Source organism: Mus caroli, unplaced genomic scaffold (assembly GCF_978045245.1).
Source record: "Mus caroli unplaced genomic scaffold, Mus_caroli_1 scaffold_4, whole genome shotgun sequence".
Lineage (NCBI taxonomy): Eukaryota > Metazoa > Chordata > Mammalia > Rodentia > Muridae > Mus > Mus caroli.
In genome coordinates, this window is record NW_028227259.1 from 2,622,331 (window position 1) to 2,639,570 (window position 17,240).

General features: G+C 45.2%; 1 protein-coding gene across 1 annotated transcript in view; it reads right to left on the reverse strand.

Moving 5' to 3' along the window:
* Positions 1-16,406, reverse strand: part of Cdk14 (cyclin dependent kinase 14) — a 648,997-nt gene extending 632,591 nt beyond the window's left edge. The window contains exons 1-2 of the mRNA XM_021162869.3: positions 16,130-16,406; positions 8,725-8,756 (exon numbers count right to left, since the gene is read on the reverse strand). Coding sequence (XP_021018528.1) covers positions 8,725-8,756; positions 16,130-16,220 — 123 coding nt within the window. The 5' untranslated portion in view covers positions 16,221-16,406. The remainder of the gene's footprint in view (positions 1-8,724; positions 8,757-16,129) is intronic.
* Between the last annotated feature and the right edge of the window lie 834 nt (positions 16,407-17,240).

A 17,240-nucleotide genomic window follows, 5' to 3' on the forward strand; every position in this document is an offset into this window, starting at 1 on the left:
TCCCAGCACCTGCATGGCTTCTCATAACTGTCTGTGACTCCAGTTCCATGGGAGCCAACTTCCTTTTCTGGCCTCTCTGGAAACCAAGCACATATGTGATGTACATGCACAAAGTATAGGCAAACATTTATGCTTACGAAATAAAAAATAATAAATTTTAAACAGTAAAAATATATGAAGAAAAACATCTTTTCATCTTAAAAATACCATGTAATAAATATTGCTGTCATGGTATTTATGGTTTTGTCACATCATAAAGGAGAAAGTTTTAAGAAGCTTTCCTGCTGTATATGTTTTAAAAGAAGTCGTTAATAAAACTAAATATTAAGAGAAAACACAATGCTAAAACCAAACAATAAATTCAAAGAATAATGAGAATGATATATTAAAAGTAAAAAAATAAATAAATAAAACAGACTCACAAGAGGAATGTATCGCTTTAATTATTGTCTAAATGCTAAAAATGCTCTTTTAAGAATTTTAAAAATACTGGCATGGTCTTAAGAAAACAGATTTGTAAAACAGAACCACCAATGGTTCAAATGGGTTATAATTACACCGTTAAGAACTTGCAATGTCAAGAATAAGAAGAGACACATTTGCTGTAGTTTTAGAAATCAATAGTAGACGGCAGATTCAAGGCCTCAGGAAACAGAGACACCTCAGCCTTGATTGGTCAATCCCAGTCATTCTGGTTCGTGGAAAGAGAGGGCCTCAGCCACGGCCAAGCAACCTCAAGACTTCACACTCCGCGTGTTGAGGAAAAATGTTAAGTACTTATGCAATACGGAAACTCTTCCAATGTCAAAGGCCAGCTTTCCACGAATGAATGAACACACACACACACACCAACAGCTGGGGGTGGGGGAGCACTCACCCCTCACAGGACACAGACAGCTGCAGCCTAGTGATCCTGCTCACAGAATAGCAATGTTCAAGGCAGAAGCAGGATGAACCTTGGCTTTTGGTTTCTATTAGCTCTCTGGTCTTGTCAAAATGAAGGTGACTAGTTCCCCCAAATGTCACACATTCTGCATTCTGTGACATGTACTTCTCTGACTCTACCCAGACATTCCAGCCACTGGCCCGGAGGAGACATAATTATGGTAATTATGTCTACCATAATTAGGGAGATGGCATATCTGATCGAACATTTTTAGAATAGAAATCGGAAAAAAAAAAAACTCGGAAAGTTATTCGACGTGCAAAATTTAAGCTAAATTTCCAGCAAGAGAGTTGAGGAGACTTGAGGCTCTTTTTCAACTTGTGCAATATCATGAGCTTGAAATACAATGGCCTCTGCTATAATTAAACAATAACATACAGCTTGTTAGCTTGTGTCTTAAGTCAGCGTTACTATTGCTGTGATACAGCTCCAAGACTAAAACAACTGGGAGAGAAAGGGTTTATTTGGTTGATGATTCCACATCACTGTTCATCACTGAAGAAATTCAGGGCAGGAACACTAAAGGGCAGGGACTTGGAGGCCATGGAGGGGTGCTGCTTACTGCCTTGCTCAGCCTGCTTTCTTACAGAACCCAGGACCACCGGCCCAGGAGTGACACCCACAATGGGCTGGGCCCTCCCACAATAATCACTAATTAAGAAAACCCTGTAGAGGTTTGCCTGCAGTCCAACCTTACAGAGACATCTTCCCAGTCAGGGTTGCCTCCTCTCCAAAGAGCCTACTGTGTGTCACGCTGACATGAAACGAGCCAGCACACTGTGAGCCACAGCATCTGGGGTAGGCAGAATGACCACAGTGAGAAACAAACTAGATAATAACACAGACTTTTTTTGTTTGTTTGTTTGTTTTCGAGACAGGGTTTCTCTGTATAGCCCTGGCTGTCCTGGAACTCACTTTGTAGACCAGGCTGGCCTCGAACTCAGAAATCTGCCTGCCTCTGCCTCCCAAGTGCTGGGATTAAAGGCGTGCACCACCACGCCCGGCTTTTTTTTTTTTTTTTTGATTATTTCTATAAGACGGAGTGATGCCATGGGAGGCCACCTGCTCGACAACTCAGTATTTACCTCTCAGAGTCTGACTGGATGGAGAATCAAGCTGAGCTCATGACCAAGACATCCATAAGCTCTAGATGCATGAGTTTTTCAGTAGGGAAGGGTCATGCCTTGAAAGACATTTGGGGAAGGAAGGAGTGAAGGAGCAATGAAGTCATGAGACCAAAGAGGAGCTGAGATAAAGCAGGTGACAGTGACAGAGCACCGAGCTGACAGGCAGCAGAGGCGATGACAACGAGGGCATCACAACAGTGAATAAATGTCCACCAGGCACAGCAACGCAATAGACTGCGAAAAGCCTTGAAAGTCAAACCAGGAAAATGAACTTACGGCCGACAAAGACCTATAAAGGCGGAAGTATGAGCAGAGCGTGATTTGTGTCGGAGATTTCATCAGGTTGGAACTGGAAAGCAAGCACAGGGAGGATAGCCAGACAGAAGACAACCACAAGGCCAGGCAAGAGATGTCAAAAGTGTGTGCCCATGGTAGGGGTGGGAACCAGAGGGACATAAGGAGAAGAGCCAAGCCAGTGTTTGCATAGGGGGCTGGAGAATTTAGGAAGACAACAGGTTCCCACCCTAGAAAAATCACATAGCTGGAAAAGCCGGTTTCTAAGTTAAAAGCAAGAGAAAGTATAGGTTTGGACAACACAAGAATTATTAATATTCTGTGTTCACTGAGCCCAGGATGGCTGTAGCTACAAGGGCAGAAACACATAAATGGGCACTCGGATACCTCAGTGAAGAGTTTGGAATAGAAAGCTGAGTCAAACACTCTGGTGTGACTATAATAAGAGGGTAGCCAAAATCAAGGGACAGACGAGACACTCAATGAGAGCATGAGACATGATCTCAGAGGTCCGAGGGCCACTGTTACAAAAGAAAACACGAGGGGCGAGTGGAGCATGCTCAGAGCCTGTGGCCAACAGGCTAGGAATGGGTAACACCCAGAAATACAGAAGGGAATCAGTCCTGGAAGCTTCTAGAAGAGGAGTGTAGGAGACAGGGCCAGGGAAAGGGAAGAGGAAGTGGCCAGAAGAGGAGGAAAGGAACAGCCCTCTGGAGTCAGGGAGGAGCGGAGAAGCCCAGTGTGCTGGAGTCAGGGAGGAGTGGGGAAGGCCAGTGTGCCAGGCATCTGGAGGAAGGGAGTGGAAAGCTACGAAGACTGAGAGCTTTAAGAAAGGATGTAGTGGTTGATCTGTGTCCATGAAAACTCACATGTCTACGTTTTAACTCTGATACTTCCAGAAGTGATCATACTTAGGAAGGAGGAAAAAGGATTGTTACAAATATAATTAAATTAACAGGAGGTTTTACAGGAGTACAGAGAGCTCCTGGTTCCATCTGAAAGATGCCCTGATTTAAAAAAAGAAGAAAAATAGTCCTAGCACTTGCTATGCAGAGGTAGGAGCATCCTGAATCAAGGATAGTCTTGGCTACGTAGTATGTCCCTGTGGAAAGAGGGGGAAAGAGGGAAGGAGGAAAGGAGGGAGGGGGGAAGGATAAACACATATTGCAGAAAGATGACATAAAAAACCAGGAAGAAGCCAGCATATATAAGCCAAGGAGAGTTACCTGGGGAGAGGTCCTCCTCTCAGCTTGTAGAACGAACTAACTCTATCAGCATTCTGATTTCTGGTATACTTCTTATCTCCAGAAATGTGTGTTGTTGAAGCCCGTCACTCAGACAGTACTAGGAAAGGAATATGCCACAAAAAATCCTTCCACTAGAGACAGGAGCGGACAGTTCAGCAGCACTCTGGCCAGTGACAGCCACAGAGATGAAAGGCACTTCAGTTGCTCGAGGTAGCACAAGGTAGCAGCAACCTCGGGAACTGATACATTTATTTACAGAGGGATTTCCCCAAGCAGCTCCTGGCAGTGACTGGGTGAGAAGATAAGATGACAGGTCAAAATCCAGGCTGACGGGGATTACATATGATGTGTCAAGGAACACACCACTGAGGGCACTGGCAGGAGAGAGATGCCCAGCGTCAGAAGAAAGAAGGGCAACATGCGGGGCCAGGGCAGTGGGACTGAGCGGGCAAAGGTATGGGGGAACAGCAGGAAATGAAAAGGGAAGGCTGGACCACTTCCCTTCAGAAACTGGGGTGGGGGGCCTGGAGCTCCAGAATCAGGAAAACCCTACGTGCGGACTGACTGCTGGAGACCATGCATAACCCACAGACACCAGTGAGAGGCAGCCACGGTGACTGGAAAACAGGGTCCCAGTACATCCCTGCCCCCAGTCCAGTGTCCTCACAACATCAGTCACTAATGCACTTCCTGTCTCAAGTGTTACATCATCATATGAGTAGCAGGGGCCGTGCTCTAGACCGGAGGCTAAAACAGGGGTACACTGTCCCCATCTATCTGCAAGTAAATATATAATGTAAGTTGGCCTCTAAAATATACTCCTGAGTTCTCACAGGCAAGATTTCTTTTAATGAACATTTTGCTATATATACATTTTGTTTATATTTCCATAGGATTTCAAGAGTTAAATAGGTGGAACATAGCAAAACAAGTACCGGGAGCTCCTTGGGAACTGCAGCTATGGCAACAGCAGGCACGCCAAGAAAGCTCATAGATTAGGAGGCTGGTTGTTTGTTTTCTTTCTTTAACCATAAAAATAAGTGCTGAGTTATATAGATTTACAAACCACACTGAAACCCTTGGCACTTTGAGGATTGATTTCAAACACTAAAGATTTTGTACATCTCACCAAAAAGCCAAGGACGGTCAACATTTTGTTTGAGTTCCTCATCTGGGATCTTTAAAACAGACAGACACACAGACACACACACACACACACACACCAGACCATACAATTTAAGTTCTCATTTAATCAACAGCAACTTGTGGGTTGTTGAAACATCAGAGGCTTCCAGTCTTTCCCATGTGGATGCACTCTCATTCACTGGAACCTTTGTCTCCAACATTCACAAGACTTTGTATGTGGTAGATTTACATTGGTACACACCTGTATTTTCTCACCGTTTGTACATCAGGCATAATAATTATTCAAAAGAAACCATTAAAAAAACCTGATATTCAGCATAAAGGCATGGTGTAGGTTTACTACTTAAGGAAGAATGTGGCCACAGAGGCACTCAGGAAGTTCTGCAGAGTCTCAGGCGCTGAGGGGAGGGGTTCTCCAGGTGATACCACCATGCCCAGTAAAAGCAATTTCGGAAGAAACCAGGTTTCTTTTACCTTCGATCTAGTAGGTCTGCTCTCTCAGCAACATTTACCTCTCCACACTTCAGCTGGTTGTAGAAGTAAGTTTGAAACTGAAGAGAACATGTTTTGGAAATCCTGATTAGTCCATCCAAAACTTATAGATTGAATCCACAGATTATAAAGTGGCTGTCGCTTAAGTCAGGGTCCCAGTAAATGCACAATGAGTGGAGGGTTGGATACATTCCCTGCATCCAACCATGAGGGGATTAGCAACACTCACTACCTAACACTGTAAATATCTGAAGGCTTCAACACTTAACTTCAAAATGGTCACATGTAAACACACACACACAGACACACAGTCACACACACACATGGACAAACACAGACACAGGCACATACACACACACACACACACACACAAAATCAGCAGAGCATTACAGTCAAAGAGTAAATAACTAACACATTTCTGTTCCAGGTCAAACACTTACGCACACCTGACAGAGATCCTCAAGCCAATGACGGAGTTGCACCCACACTCTAGTGCAGGCCTCTCCCCACAGGTCCCTGTGATAAGGAGCCCAAAGCTCATAAACTGGAGGAAGGAGAGAGCTGCCACACCTTGCTGCATAGCTAAACTGACCCAGCCCTCAAGTTGCAGGATTCCAGTCTCAAGTGAATTCCAAGAGACTATAGAGACCAGATTCCAACACTAGGAGGAAGAGAGAGAGGGAGAGAGAGAGAGAGAGAGAGAGAGAGAGAGAGAGAGAGAGAGAGAGAGAGAGAGAGAGAGGAGAGAGGAAAGAAGGAAAGGAAGAAAGAAAGAAAAATGCACATTCAAGAAAACTTCTACTACAGCAATCTGAAAATGCTCCTCAAGAAGCTGTCCCTTCCTTCCCATTGACATAGGCACACACCTAGTGCTCTCCTCCCAGACCCTGATATGAGCTAACTGTGCTACTTAGAATCCTATGCAGGAGGCCAAAGCATCTTGAAAAGCAGTCTAACTGGTTGACTTATAAACGGGAAAACTAAGACTGAGTTCATTAAAACCTTATCCAAATAGCTAAGCAGTGGCAAGCTCAAAGCCATGCTGCCTCCTCTCCGCTCCTCACCCTCTGCTCCCCAAGCAGACAGACACTATTCAAAGTTAACCACACGCATTGTGACCAAGGGCAACAAGAGCAGATGTGGCATCCCCTTGTGGAAGATTTAAAATTGGTGAATTTTAGATAATATTTTCACCATCTCAATACACAAATCATTACACGGAGCCTTACGTGAAATGTTAGAGGTATATTTGAAACGGAATCTCCTTTGTAGCCCTATTTTTGGATTGAATCCTTCCATCGTCCTTGTAGAGAAGACAGATCACTACAGACAGTGTTGGAGACAGCCATGGAGGGTGATATAAACTCTGCCACTTCCAGTATGCGAGATCGAATTCTAAAGGCTCTGCATAGACTAATTTATTTCATCCACTCAAGTCACCTAATAGGAAGGCGCTACCATTTTTGCAGATCTGTGGATCGAGCAGCAGTTGCTCAATGGCAGGTAGATGCCTTAGCATTTACCCCCAGGCAGGCCCCACTGCTGCCACGCCCCAGACCCTGACCTTTCCTTAACTAGCTGAAAATTACTCTGGTCCTTCGCATCTTAATGTGCTCATCTGTGAAATGCTGGGATGAGGAAATAATAGTGTCTGCTGTTCTTCTAGCTCTGGCATTGTCTGAGTCTCTCATTTAAAATATTTTTTAAAAAAAAAAATCTCTGTGCCATGGAAGAAAGAAAATACTGTGTGAGCTGGTGATGATTTTGTTTCAAATGGCAAGCCGCGGACCTCTGACTCCACAGAGGTTTTAGAAGTGAGGTTGGAGGAGCAGTTGCCAGCTTGTGACATCCTTTACTCTGCTCTAGCCCTCGGCTGTATGTGTGTGTTTAGACAAATGTACCTACAGCTATGAGATAGACCAACACACACAACAATGGTGCACACATAAGAAAAGAGGTGGCTTGTTTGTTTGTTTTGCTTTGTGTTGGTTTTAATTACAATGACTAGGAAGCCTATGAAGACATGAAGAAATATGCCATGCCTTACAGAAAAAATGGTGGTATAATAATGGGCTGTGGCTTTAAAACTTGGAGAAAGAAGCAAGTCTACTCAACGGTGGCTATATCTGGATAGCACAATTGAAGGGCTTTATTTTCCTCTCTTTTTTTAAGTCTTTCTTTATGTAGGGTTAAATTACTTCCATAATTATAGGGGAGGTTTTTCTTTATAAGGAAAGAAAAGGAGGGACATATTCTCACTCTGATTTCTCCTAAAAAAAAAAAAAGTACTCTCTTGAAAACAGATTATCTCAGTAATGAAACAGTAGAAATTCCAGAAATGCAGGTTTGGAGAAAATCCCAGTATTACCTACTAAGGATGGGAAAGGAGTACAGGAAATAGCTTCAGGAAGATGTTATAGGAACACTGTCTGGGAAAGTCGCTTTGGAGTCCAGTGCCACAGCTTTCCAGAGCTTGGACCACAAAGTCGGAACAGGTGCTGTGATGAAGCGGCAGACCATGAGAGCCAAATGGCACTAGCCTCATCCAGAAATCCCAGCCTGCAGGCCTGCACTGAAGGGCCCTCCCTGTGTGACAGGGCAAGCACATTCCAGGAGCACATGTGCCCTTTCTCCTGCTGCAGTGGTGGTGGTAGGGAGAGGGGAGGGGAGGGAGGGGATGAGGGAGGGGGAGAGGGGGAGGGTGGTAGCACTATCATGGAATCTAAGAGCGTGGAACAATTAAAGCCGACTACTCTGTTTAGTAGGCTGTGGGGTAAGCACAAGAAGTAGAAACATCTCTATTTACATATAACTTCATACACTGTGCAGGCAGGGCACATTCAAATTATCCACCCATGACTGGCTTTAGACCTGAAAACAGTCACAAAATCTCAGGGAAGTACAATGTCAAAGTGTATTCAGAATCCTTTGTTTCATATAAACTTTGGCTTTTTGTCCTACTTCTTTGTAGCAAGTAAACAGAGACTCATCTGATCCACAAAGAATAGAGAAACTGGACCAGAAAAAGTCACTTTCTCCTTCGGGAGCCTTGCAGACAATCAGTGACGTCAACACATCACACCTGATTCATCAAGGTCTGGAAAGGAGCCTTGCTGTCCAACTTAGCAACAGCTCTGGACTTGCCCAACACATGCGCATCACAGTGGGCTTCCCAAGCACAGCTGTCAGCAAGAAGGCAACAACACAAAGGCGAGCATGCGTCTTTTGTTTATTGATTCAAAGACACATTTCTGATGATTGCTACAAAACTCAGTAAAAATGACTATTGAGATTGGAGGCTAACGGGGTAACTAAATAAACAAAAGCTATTTCTTGTTTCTTGTGGGTTTTTTTTTTCTTACTTGTTTTGTTTTTGTTTTTGTGTTCTGTTTCTAAGCACAGTTAGCACCTATGGACTGTACCTAACAGTAAATAAATACGCCTTTGTGTTGGAGGAAGAAACTTAGCCTACCTCATCAAAGGTGGTGTCCTCTTTCTTCAGAGCTAGAAAAGAGAAAGAGAGAGAAAACAGTTAGTGGGAAGCATCCCAGAGACACCAAGTATCTAAGTTCTAGAAAACAGAAAGCAGGAGCACTACAGTGTTTTCATCTCAGAAAGCCCAACTGTACTCCAACCTGAATAACGATGCCATGATACAAAATACAAAAACTGCAAATGAAAGTGGGAACAGCACAGCATGTTTCTCTGTGAAATGCTTTTCATAAATATGTAAATGAAGCATTCTGGAAACCAGGGAGGCAAAGCACTCCGGGCTTTCGCATCTCCTTCAGCAGAACATGCTTGAATGGAAGGAGAAAAGGAACACAATGCAATGGCGAACCAATCTCCTCTCAAACACCTGGTGTGTCCTTCTGTGTGCTTTGGGGACCTCCCAAGCCACTTGTTAGGATGGCAAACATTCTGCATAGTGTCTAAGTGATAGTTTAGTTCTAACTAACGTTTAAGCATGCTAATAAAAGACCAAGCACTATCAAATAAGTATTGTGTAGAATAAAAGACTTAACTCAAACACTTAACATAATGAATTTTATAGTCAAGTGTTTCCAACGGAAAAAAGAACACATTCAAAATGTTTCATAGGGACTAACAAACACCCCAGATTTACCCTAAATCCGGTTAACCTTAAAAATGGAATTTTATCTCGTTCCAAAGAAAAATAAAAGATTGTAGTTGTCAACTATCTGTTCATTAAATCCCAGTTAATTATAATGTTTCATAGTAAGGAAGAGGCCCAAAATGTTAACTAATCTGAAACTACCAGTCACAGAAATATTTCAAGTCTACAAACTCCTGCATAGGCGTTTACAAGTCTGTTCTAGATACTCCTAGCCTGGATTGAAAGGTGTGGTTTTATATATATATATATATATATATATATTGCTTGAAAGGTTTTGCTCTGGTAAAAGCAATGAAAAGCAATTTATTCTGGAAATTGAGTTATGAGAAATTAGGGAGCCTAAGCAGAAACTCCTAAGTAAGAATGTATATACTCTAGCCATGTGGTAATGGTATGGTGTGGAGTGGTATGGTGTGGCAAGATGTGGTGTGCTGTGGTGTGGTAAGGTGTGGTGTGCTGTGGTGTGGTGTGGTGTAGTGTGGTAAGATGTGGTGTACTGTGGTGTGGTAAGGTGTGGTGTGCTGTGGTGTGGTAAGATGTGGTGTGCTGTGGTGTGGTAAGATGTGGTGTGCTGTGGTGTGGTAAGGTGTGGTGTGCTGTGGTGTGGTAAGGTGTGGTGTGCTGTGGTGTGGTGTGGTGTAGTGTGGTAAGATGTGGTGTGCTGTGGTGTGGTAAGGTGTGGTGTGCTGTGGTGTACTGTGGTGTGGTAAGGTGTGGTGTGCTGTGTGGTGTGGTAAGGTATGGTGTGGTGTGGTATGGTAAGGTGTGGTGTGCTGTTATGTGGTAAGGTGTGGTGAGCTGTGGTGTGGTAAGGTGTGGTGTGCTATGGTATGGTAAGGTGTGGTGTGATGTGGTGTGGTGTGGTGTGGTGTGGTGTGGTGAGGTGTGGTGTGGTGTGGTGTGGTGAGGTGTGGTGTGGTGTGGTGTGGTAAGGTGTGGTGTGCTGTGGTGTGGTAAGGTGTGGTGTGCTGTGGTGTGGTAAGGTGTGGTGTGCTATGGTATGGTAAGGTGTGGTGTGATGTGGTGTGGTGTGGTGTGGTGTGGTGAGGTGTGGTGTGGTGTGGTGTGGTGTGGTGAGGTGTGGTGTGGTGTGGTGTGCTGTGGTAAGGTGTGGTGTGCTGTGGTGTGGTAAGGTGTGGTGTGCTGTGGTGTGGTAAGGTGTGGTGTGCTGTGGTGTGGTAAGGTGTGGTGTGCTGTGGTGTGGTAAGGTGTGGTGTGCTATGGTATGGTAAGGTGTGGTGTGATGTGGTGTGGTGTGGTGTGGTGTGGTGTGGTGTGGTGTGGTAAGGTGTGGTGTGCTGTGGTGTGGTAAGGTGTGGTGTGCTGTGGTGTGGTAAGGTGTGGTGTGGTGAGGTGTGTTGTCATAGTGTGGTGCAGTTCTTGAGATAAGGTCTTACTCTTTAACCCAGTTTGGCCTAGAACTAGCAGTAACCCTCCTGCTTCAGCTTCCCAGATGTTGGGTTGACAGGTTTGAGCCACCATCCTTGGCTTTCAAGCAGTCTTGAAAAGGTTTTTTCTCTTCTTCATATTATACATTTGTCATTTTAAAAAGTCCAAAAGTATGTAGCTATGGTGGTGGGCTAGCAGGGTACAGGCTGTGTGAGAGGCTAAAACACTTACCAGTTAGTTTATAGTCTTCCCCTTTTAGCCCAAGAAACTGACCCATAACAAACTGTCCACTTTCTTCATGACAGAACAGGTTGCCCTGAACAGAAAATTAAATGACAGTCCTTGTCCCAGCCTCAACAACTGCCCCTCAAACTGATTATATGCCCCTTGTCACTACAGAGCTGTTAATTTATGCTAAGCCTGAAGGAAAGATAGAAGATCCTAGCTGATTCCTACTGACTAATTTTCACTAGAATTTTAACTTCTAATCTAGAAACTCTCAAGCCCAGTCAACAACGGTGTGTCTTTTACTTAGCATGGCCATTACAAAACATTGGTGATGTAATAATACAAACAAGTTTCTCCACTACATAAATATATATATACTCATATGTCTACATGTGTGAGTAGCATTGACTTCAAATACAGAGTAGCATATACATGGGCACATAACTGCAGCTGTATCTGTCAATCACCAAGTGTGAATGCACAGTGGCGTGGACAGCCTTGCAAAGCTTGGGACTCAGAAGACAAACTTTTGAAAATGTTTTATCTAACGTGGTCTTTACAAAGGCTGGGACTTTAGAGCTGTGTTCTCTTTGGCCAAGCTGTCCTTCAGCTTGTACTGACCTACTGGAGGCTGAAAATGTGAAATGACATTGGGAAGTAAATGGGGGTGGGGAGGAAATATTCACACTGGCCCACTCTTTCTTGCCTTCTTGGTCCTGACAATTTCCCATCATCCCACTCTAAGTGGGGGATCTGAGATTAGTTAGAAAGGGAGTTGGGGGGGTGGGGACAAAGAGAAAATTCTAAGTGCATTTGCTAAGCAATAAAGAAAAGCGATGATTTCCACTGCATGATGACTCCATGAGGCCCTATTTACCACAGGAAGAACAGATTTGGACTGAAAAGCCTATTACTCAATAGAGACCTTTCATTGATAGATTGACACCTGACATGGTTTCTTCTAAATATTGCACACCTTGCCCTAAAAGGGAGTTGATAGAATAACAAAGACCAATTAAAGGTGTTCTTGCCAGATAGCTATCAGGTCACTGATGAGTAAACTCTGACCTAAACATGCACACAACATCTTGTTATTGATTATGTTCCCTGATTGTCATTAATCATTTATGTAAATGTAAAACCACAATTGTCCTCAAGGATGTCGTGGGACAATAAGCAGATTGTGCTACTCTGACTGAACAAAAGGATAGATATGAAGTTGTTGATACTCTGTCTGGTCCTCAGTTCAGACACAGTTCCCAAAAGGCTTCTTAGTAACTCACCAAGGAGATCCTGCTGTGTCTGCCATGGCACCTTCACTACTAATCTTCATTATGGAATTTGCCACTTTATGCTAGCAATGCTCATTCACTAGTCTGTGCTCCAGCCATATTGAGCACTAACTCCAGGACAATATCTAGCACCAGAAGGTATATAGTAACATGTGGCATTAAGGAGTCCTACCTCAGTGGCAAAGAGAGAGAAGGTCATATTTTAATGTACACTAAAGGTTTTGGCAAATGAAAACCATATATATTTTTATGTAAGAACCATATACATAAGCCCCATTACTATAATATCCACTCCCTCTTCTGCACCCTCCCCTTGCCCCTCCCTCCTGCTAGGCCCAGAGTTCAGGGCCTCACACATACTGGGCAAGCTCTCCTCACTGAGCCCAAATTAAAACCGTTTATAACTGCTTTGGGAAAGAATCTGGCACAATGTGAAACCATAAACCTGAGCATTTCACTTTACATCTATCTACCATTCTTCATGGAATGGCTCGTCAATGACAATCTAGAACTACACACCTACAGGCAGAGGGCAAGAAACCCACAAGCATCCACCCTAATCACAGCTTCCTCCTTCCACCAACCACATCCTCTCAACAAATGGCATACATGGGCTCCTCTCAAATATCAAGCATAGGCTTCCTTTCCCTCGGAAAGACTCCCACCAGGTGAGAAGGAGGGTCAGCATCTGCATAAGCCTGCCTGTGAAGTCCAAAAAGGAACAGGCGCCAGGAATGGATGGGCTCATTTCAGCTACTAAGTACAATTAAGTTCCAGTTTACCTTAGCTAGCCTACAAGTGCTAAGTCAGGAAGGGAGGAAACCTGCTAAAAAACAAGACCACCATCCTACATAGGTGGCCACACTGAGCTACCGAGCAGGAAACCAGAAACAGTCACTGTGGAAATGGATGCTTGACTTTAGACTTTAATTACGCTCATCTTATAAAAGAGCCATAGCTCTATTGTAGTCACTTCCTGGCAGATGTCATAAATCACAACCCTATGGCTTGAAACCTAATGTGTCTCATTTGACCTTATGCAGCAATCTCGGGTCAGTTCTGTTTGGGGTTGACGGTGACAAAGTCAGCATGGTCTATGATGTATGACAAATTAAACAATCCTACTTCTTTTGTACTCAGAATCACTATTAAAAACAACCACTGACTGCAGATCACATGCATGTATGAACTGTCATCATTTTCTAGGTAAATGATTAGTGATTTCTTATGGCTGAACAATGATATGGATATTTCACCATATAACAAACTATACCTAAAAAGGACTAAGAAAAGAAAATAAAGCCAGTATGTATATTTCAAAGGCCCTCTTAGACTGGGTCATGGAATACATGGTGATGTTGGGTCGTTTGATGGGAATAAACCATTTATCATTTGACCACTCGATGAAGAAAAGTAGATAAGAAGGGACAAACAGAAATCGGAACTGATCCTCACCATGTTATAAATGATATATCAGATAGTGTTATTCTGTCTCATTTGATCTCCACAATTATACAACTCTATGCAGGTAAGGATGCAGGAGTTTAAGTGAATTGCTGGTTGCCAAGGAAAAGAGAGGGCCAGGCCCACAACTGCCCAACTCCAACTCTTACCATGTTTTTAGAATGCTATACTACAAATCTGTAGCCACTTTTTTTTCCTTTCTACCTATAACACTATCATGTCAGTATAATCTGATCCCTAATAATGACAACACGTTGCAAACATTTATTGAGTCCCCATTGCATGCCACACAAGACACTGCGTCATCATTTCACCAAGTGGAAAAAAAAAAACCCACAGACCACATCCCTTGCTTATAAACTATATGAACCCATAGAAAAATCTCATTGCATTGCCTCTCGGTCCTCAAAAACATCCTTCAGTCAGCAAACTGAGTTCACTGCCTCTGAGTGTGAAGGAAACCAGAGAAGATGACTTTTTTCAGTAGTGCCCTTTCTAATAAATATCCTGGGTTTGGTGCATACACAACAAAAATCACTTAAAAATGTCAATAATTTCTTTCACAGTGTACCACAGTAAGATCTGCTCTTCCAAGTCCTCTTTCAATAAAGAAATGATCAGCTTTCTTTACTGAGCTGTACTGTTTCCTAGAGAATGGACATAAAGGCCACATAATCATACAAGGTATTGGTGAGGAGCGTTAGACTCAAAGGGAGCTCTCACACTACTAAAGCCCAGGAATGCAGGAAGCCCAATTAACTATAATATCTATCTGCCAACACTACAGTTAATCCAAACATTACTGATTGGCCATCAAACCCTAAAATTATTTAAACATACAGGATTTTTATATTATTGCTCTTGGTTTCTTACTGAGACTCAACTGCAATGAATTATTTAACACAAAACTGGAGGGGCTCCAACGGAATCATTAGCATTAGTAAATATCTAGCTAATGTGCTTTAGAACAGGCCCTAATGGACTCCAGAACCCGCCTGGGTGGTGTTTTGGGTCCAGCCCTGAAACATCCTTGTTAATAATGCACAGATTCCACACCTCACTCTCACACTCCTCTTGGTTTCAAACTTCACTTGAATGTAGGACTCCACACTCACAGGCCTAACTCAGAAAAATGAGTCTGTGTACATTCAACGCATGTAATAAGTAAAGACATGACTAATATGATTTCTGCACATAATTTACAGTGTTCTCAGGAAAAGCAAAGTGTCAAACAAAATTGATAATAATAATAATAATAGTAATAAGCTTGACTAAATGTTTATCCATGTTTTCATAGTTCATTGTCCATACATGCAAACTGTCTTCAGACTGCGGACACTCACTGGCACATCAGGGCTTTAAGGAATTAGTTTATGATTAATTAATTAACTTTCACTAACATAACAAGTGAGCCAAAGGCCAGAAGGTATGCTGGGACACTCCCATGTGTTGGCTTGGGGCTTATAGGATTTCCTTTCTTTGCACAGTTACCTGTATCAAAGAAAGTTAAGGACCAAAGTTTAGATAGCAGCTATGCCTCCAGGTTTACAGGCACTTTCTGCCACCAACACGCAAGATTCAACAAACCCATTCCACCAGACACAGCTGTCATCTTGCTGCAGCCTATAGCATGGATTCATTAAGTATCCTAAACATTCCTTGAGCTTTTTGCCTTGTTTTGTTTTGTTTTGTTTTGTTAATGCTGTGTGTTTATGCTCTGTTAAGTTGGTTGATTTTTTTTTTTAAGAAGACAATAGCCTCTGGACTGTACTAATGGAGCAAGTTCAGGAGACATATTCATAAATGTCTCCACAACTTCACAGCTCACCCTTCACCACAGCAGCTGGAAGGTTTCAAGACCTACAAACCGAACACCCAAACCTCCAATTATAGGACCTGGAGTACGGAACAAAAGGTCCCAAGGTATCTGTCCCACTTCCTTTAGGTTGAGTACATTAAACAACATCAGGCACATGTCAACGTTTCAACAATTCCCAAAGCTAAATTATTGGCTAACCACTTGAAACCAACTCGCTTTAAGTAACCTAGGTGGCCACAGAAACCCGATGGCGGTGGGGACCGGGTGTCCCCTCTCCAGTTCACTGCGGGCGCCAAAGATACTATTGGCGGGGAGGAGGAACTCAAATTGGAGGCTTAAGACAGCCCATGAACGAAGCCCAGGTCCTGGGGGGAGAGGGATGGCCCTCCAGCTGGTCCCTGCCCTAGCCTGGAGTCCTCTCCTCCATCCCTGTTTCCCGAGGTGGCAGCCGCCTGGCTGGTGCCCCGAGCACGGAGTGGGCGCGGGGACTGAGGGAGCGAGCCCGGGGATCGCCCGCAGGACACCGGGGACAGTCGACTACACTCACCGATGCGGCTGAAACTCTCGGACAAAGTTCTCCTCAACTTCTTCATCTTGCCGATCTTCTCGGCCGGCTGTGGTTCAATGAGGTCGCACATCTGGGCGGCGAAGGGCCCCGGCAACTTCGCGAAACTGGTCCAGCGCAGCGCAGACAACGGCGGGCGAGGGCGCGCGGCGCGGGGAAGGCGGCGCCTCGTCCTCCTCCTCCGCCTCCGCCTCCTCGCGGGCCGCGGGCGACGCACAGCGCTCGCCTGGCTGCGGGGCTCGGGCCTGGTCCGAGGCTGGGCGCGTGGGGGCGTCTTACGTGGTGCCGGGGGCGGCCGCCATCCTCGCCGCCCGGGGGCCCCCGCGCTGCGCGGCCGCCCGCCGCATTTTCCCTCCTTTGTAAGCAAGAGCCGCGCGGCCGCGGCCGGAGATGGGGGTCCGCGGACGAGGAGGCGCAGGCGGCTGCGGACGGGGCGCGCGGGACAAGTTCCCCAGCCCGAGGGGCGGCGCTGCACGGAGACCTGCGACTGCCCTCGCCGGAGGCCTGGCGCCCGGGACCCCCGCGCGACCCCGCGCCGCGCTCCGGCTCCCGCTCCGACTCCGACTCCGAATCCCAGGCCTCCGCCGCCCTCCCGGACCCGCCGCGCCCGGGCGGCGCCCCCTCCCGGCCGCCCGCGCTCCGCCCGCCGCGGCCGCGCTCCTTCCGCGCGCTCCGGGACCGCAGCCCGCGGGCGGGCCAGTCCACCCGGTGCGGTCCGTGTTGGCCCCCGACCCGGAAAGGTTGGGGAGTGTCCGACGAGGTGCTGGAAGACCTTGGGGGTGCATTCGGGTTTAGGATAGACTTTATGGCGTGGTGTGGTTGGTTTTAATTTGCAGGGAAAGTGGGTGCTCCAAAGGGCAGGAGAAGCCCCATTTTCATTGGGGTACAGTGCAAAAGCTGAAAATGCTCCCCACCCTGGAACTTCTAGAAAGCAGGGCACCTGCGTTTTGCCTCAGCCCTGTCTCTGGGTGACAGGAATGTCACTGTGGGTGATTCCTCAGCAGGATACTCTGGTCATCGGTAAACTTACAACCTATTGTCACCTCCTTTCCCCACTTCAGTGAATGAACTTGAAAAGGATCTTAACAGTGCC